Source organism: Hipposideros armiger, unplaced genomic scaffold (assembly GCF_001890085.2).
Source record: "Hipposideros armiger isolate ML-2016 unplaced genomic scaffold, ASM189008v1 scaffold_389, whole genome shotgun sequence".
NCBI lineage: Eukaryota > Metazoa > Chordata > Mammalia > Chiroptera > Hipposideridae > Hipposideros > Hipposideros armiger.
In genome coordinates this window covers 149,422-154,923 of record NW_017731739.1, presented here as the reverse complement: position 1 = coordinate 154,923, position 5,502 = coordinate 149,422, and the positions used below count along the sequence as shown (strand labels likewise).

The window sequence follows — 5,502 nt, the reverse complement described above, 5'->3', positions numbered from 1 at the left end:
GAATAACTTTAGTTTTATAAATACATTAAATAAAATAAATGTTTAAATAAAAGCAATTATATAGTGTTTTAATTATCCTATCTATATTCCTGAATCCTCACTTCAGAATATAAATTTAACAAAATTTGTAAATGTGATGTGGCCCGCGTGAATCTTGCCTGTTGCACCAAATGGCCCGTGTTTTAATTGAGCTTGACACCCCTGCTCTAGGCGAACTCCGGAGCTAAGCCCGCAGCCCACACTGCCACGGCGCGCATGCGCGCAGCACTCTCCTCCCCTCTGCCCCAACCCCGCCCCTCCATCTGGCCACCCCTGTCAGCAGCCAATTAGGGAGAGGAGGCGGCCCTGGTGGGCGCGGTGCTCCTTGGGTAGTGTCCCTAGTTACTGTTGCTAAGGGTGCTGCTCGCCGGAGGTGTGGGGAGTCCTAAGTTTTGAGAACCAGGACCTTAGAGGTCAAGGGTCAGTACAAAGCCCGGGAGGAGATGGTGAAGCAGACTATCCAGATTTTCGCCAGGGTGAAGCCCACTGCCCGGAAGCAGCAACAAGGGGTACGGGTCCGAGCAGCGTGGGCGCCGGCCTGGCGGGGCCTCCCAGGCCGGGGGGAGGGGCGGCACGCGACGCGAGGAGTCTGGGCCTGGGGGAGGGGTTCGGATGCCGCCCGGAAGCTAGCAAACTGTGCCTGAGAGGCGCCCAGACCACCAGCGCACCGCTGTTGGGACACAGACAGACACCTAGGCACTCCCACCCAGCACAGCCCTGAGGGCGCGGACATACCCTGCACAGAGTCACATACATGCGCCGGGGCACACGTGTTCACGCAGGGCCAGACGCATGCATGCATGTCTGTACACTCACACACTGCGCCTCAACTATGCACCCTTATTGCCTGCCCCTTTCTTGGAAATGGCCACCCAGCTCTTCACACATATGTACACCAAAACTTATGTTTTGCACACTCAGGCAAAACGTGCAAGCAAGAGATGCGTGTCCCTACATGTCTGAGATGTTGCAGATATTAGATACAATTATAGATACACAAAGCATACACTGTGGCTCTGCACACAGTGGGCCCTTAGAATTGGTCGACCATGTTGTCATTCTGCAACAGAAACACGAACGTTGACATATACTCGTTGCAGATATGGATATTTATGCATCTGACACAAAGAAACACATATACTCTTTATTCAGAAAGCATTAACTGAGTGCTTACTAGGTGCTGTCTCTATTGTGCTAAGCTCAGAAAGGTGCCAAGAAGGTTACGACATTGTCCTTGCTCTGAGCAGAAATACTTTGAATGCTTCTTAAATGTTTCAAAATGTTGTTTTCTGTCCCTATAAAGAAGCATAGTCATTCTTACCACTTAGGTTCTTTGTCTACATTATCCCTGATTCTCATGAGAACCCTGCAAGGTTAATACCATTTTCCTCATTTTATAGATTGGAAAACTGAGTCTCAAATAGATTAATTAATGTGGCCAAGACACCCACCCACCTGTGAGTGGCAGAACCCTAATTNACTATCATCACCATGCTGTACATTAGATGCTCAGAACTTATTTATCTGTAACTGAAAGTCTGTAGCTTTTCACCAACATCTTGCCATTTCTCCCGCCTCTCAGTCACTGACAAACACTATTGTAATCTCTGTTTCTATGAGTATGACTTTTTGTTTTGTTTTGTTTTGTTTTTTTTAGATTTTACATATAAGTGATACCATACAGTATTTGTCTTTCTGCCTGGCTTATTTCATTTAGCATAATACTCTCCAGTTTCTTCTGTTATCATAAATTGCAAGGTTTCCTTTTTTCTTTTCTTGCTGAATAATATTTCATTGTATATGTATGTATATATGCAACATTTTCTTTATCCATTTATTCTTAGATGGACACTTAGATTGTCCTACTTCTGAAGGAAACAAGATCAGTGTCTTGAAGAGATACCTGTACTTCCATGTTCATTGCACCATTATTCACAATAACCACAATATACAAACAACCCAACTGCCCAACCTTAAGTCTTTTCTTCTTTACCACCCAGCACCACGTGTAAAAGTCCTTAAAGTCTATTTCATAAATATCTCCTTTTCTCAATCCTTGCTATGCTACACCTGTTCATACTCTACACTCTATTTAAAATTTTTTATAACAGTACAGTGTACATACAGTATAATTCACCCTTTTAAGTGTATAGATAGTTCTATGAGTTTTGACAAATATGTACAGTCATGTAACCACAATTACAATCAAGGTGTGAAACAGTTCCATCACCCCAAAAAAACGTTTTCATACTCATTTGTAGTCAACCTCTTTCCCCACCCTAGCCCCTGGCAACCACTGATCTGTTTTCTATCCCTATAGTTTTGCCTTTTCTAGAATGTCATATAAATGGAATTATTATGTGTGTAACTTTGAACCTGGCATCTTTCACTTAGCATAATAAATTTGAGATTCATCTATGTTGTTGCAAACATCAACAGTCCATTTCTTTTAATTGTGTGGATGTACCAGTTTGTTTATCCATTCACCAGTTGAAGAACATTTACTTTATTTCCAGTTTGGGGCGATTGTGAACACAACCACCATAATCATTCAAGTGTTTATGTTTCATTTCACTTGGGTAAACACCTAGGATTGGGAATGTTGGGTCATATAGTAAATATAACTCTCTGCATAAGAAACTATGAAACTGTTTTTCAAAGTTACTGGTCCATCTTGCATTCTCTCCATCCACATCTGAGAGTTCCAGATGCTCTGCATCCATGCCAGCTGTTGGCATAGCCAGTTTTATTTTCTTATTTTTAGCCATTCTACAAGGTGTATAGTAACATCTTATTGTGGTTTTAATTTGCATTTTGTCCATGATTAACTACATTAAACATCTTTTCATGAGCTTGTTTGCCAACTGTATGGTGGGAAGTGTCTGTTAAAACCCTTGACCACTTTACTTAAAACAAAAATAAATTGGGTTGTTTGCTTTCCTATTTATTATTGAGTTTTAAAAGTTTTTAGGTGTTCTGGATTCAAGTTCTTTATCAGATATGTGTTTTGCAAAACTTTTCTCCCAGTTTGTGGCTGGTCTTCATTCTCTAAGAGTTGCTTTTTAAAACTTTTTATTTTTGAGATAATTGTGGATTAACACAAAGTTTTAAGAAATAATACAGGGAGGTCTTGCATCCTCTTCCCCCAATGGCAACATCTTGCATAACTGCCGTACAATGTCACAACCAGGGAGTGGACATTGATACAATCCATCCATCTTATTCAATCTTATTCAACTTTCAACAGTTTTATATGCACTTGTGAGTGTGTGTGTGTGTGTGTGTGTGTGTGTGTGTGTCCTTTGTTCTATGCAATTCTATCACATGGTAGATTTCTGTGACCACCACCACAGTGAAGATACAGAACAGTCAGTCCATCACAAAGATCCTTTTATAGACATAGCCACCTCCCCATCCCCCCACCCTCGCCTCCCTAACTCCTGGCAACCACTAATCTGTTCTCCATCTCTATAATTTTGTCATTTCAGGAATGTTATATAAATGGAATCATACAACATTTAACTTGAGTCTGGCTTATTTCACTCGGCATGTCTCTGGAAATTCATCCAAGTTGTTATATGTATCAGTAGATCCTTCATTTTTATTGCTGAATAGTATTCCACAGTTTATTTAACTATCCATTGGTTGACGGACATCTAGGTTTTTTCTAGTTTGTAGCTATTTTGAATAAAGATGATATGAACACTCAATCACAGTTTTTTTTGTGTGTGAAAACACAAGATTTCATATCTCTGAGATAAACGACCATGAGCACAATTGCTGGATCTTATTGGAGTTGCATCTTTATTTTGTAAGAAACTGCCAAACTGTTTTCTAGAGTGGCTGTAGCATTATCCATGGCATATTTTACATTATCCATTCCCACCAGTAATGTGTGAGTGATACAGTTTTCCTGTATCCTTGTCAGCAGTCTTGTTTTTGTCACTATTTTTATTTTCGCCATTCTGATAGGTGCGTCATATCTCACTGTGGTTTTAATGTGTATTTCTCTGGTGGATAATGATGTTGAACATCTTCTTAAGTGCTAACAGCATCTTTTGAGGTACCATCCTTTTATTTATTTATTTTCCAGCTTTATTGAGATATAATTGACATATAAGTTTAAGTTGTACAATGATAATTTGATACATGTATATATTGTGAAATAATTACCACACTTAGGTTAGTTAACACCTCATTACCTCACATAATGATCGTCTGTGTGTGTGTGTGTGTGTGTGTGTGTGTGATGAGAACATTTAAGATTGACTCTCTTAGCTACTTTCAAGTATACAATACAACATCATTTACTATCATCACCATGCTGTATATGAGATCCCCAGAACTTACTCCTCTTGTAACTACAAGTTTGCACCTTTTGACTATTATTTCCCCATTTCCCCCACCTAGCCCCTGATAACCACCATTCTACTTTCTGTTTCTATGAATTCCAATATTTAGATTCCACATATAAATGAGATCATACAATATTTGTCTTTCCCTATATAACTTATTTCCTTTAGCATAATGCCCTCTGACTTCATCCATGTTGTTGCAAATGGCAAGATTTCCTTTTTTATGGCAGAATAATATTCCAATTTATATTTAAATACATTATATATAATTCCATTACAGATATAAAACATAATATATACTGTATCTAATATTCCATTATACAGATCACATTTTCTTTATCCATTCATCCATCAGCGGACACTACATTGATTCCATATCTTGGCTAATGCCACAGTTAGTATGCGAGTGCCAACACCTCTTAGGCATCCTGATTTCAGTTCTTTCAGATAGATACCCAGGAGTGGGATTGTTAGATTATACAGCAATTCTAGTTTTAATTTTTTGAGGAATTTCCACAGTGGCTGCACCAACTTACAGTCTCAACAACCATGCACAAGGGAGCCCATTCTTTCTTGACATGACCATTGCATGGAAAACAGTCCCCCTTCCTCCCGCCTTGGCCTCCCAAAACAGAACTAGATCAGGTGCCCTTTCACAGAACCCCTCGCTTACTCTGACATAACTCATAATTTCCTGTTGAAAATCTGTCTCCTTTATCAGATCCTAATCTCCAAGTGGGCACAGGCAGTTTTGCTCAGCTCAAGATCCTCAACCAGTATACTGCTGTCACAGATCAAGTGCCATTTCTCCAATGAATGAATAATAAAAAACAGAACGATTTCAGTGCTAAAAAGAGGTGCTGCATCAGAGAATGAATGGATTGAGGAACAAGGAAAAGCATGGTAGTTGTCACCCCATTAACCATTCTCTAGGCCAGGGGTGTCAAACTGGCGGCCCTGCGGGTTGCATGAGACCCTCGAGGTAATTTTTTGTGGCCCGCGATGCTCTGAAATAAAATGAAAATAGAAAAAATTGTTATGAAGAAAATAGCGCTTAGAGGAGATTGAGGCAATACCGTACACACAATTCCCTCGTTAACCCTTTAAC

At 39.9% G+C, this 5,502-nt stretch overlaps 1 protein-coding gene across 1 annotated transcript in view; it reads left to right on the top strand.

Moving 5' to 3' along the window:
- Positions 1-386: 386 nt before the first annotated feature.
- The window catches only part of LOC109393788 (kinesin-like protein KIF6), a gene marked incomplete at its 3' end in the record, with an annotated part of 146,162 nt that continues 141,046 nt past the window's right edge, over positions 387-5,502 (top strand). The window contains exon 1 of the mRNA XM_019663381.1: positions 387-548. Within this exon, the coding sequence (XP_019518926.1) occupies positions 483-548 (66 nt within the window). The remainder of the gene's footprint in view (positions 549-5,502) is intronic.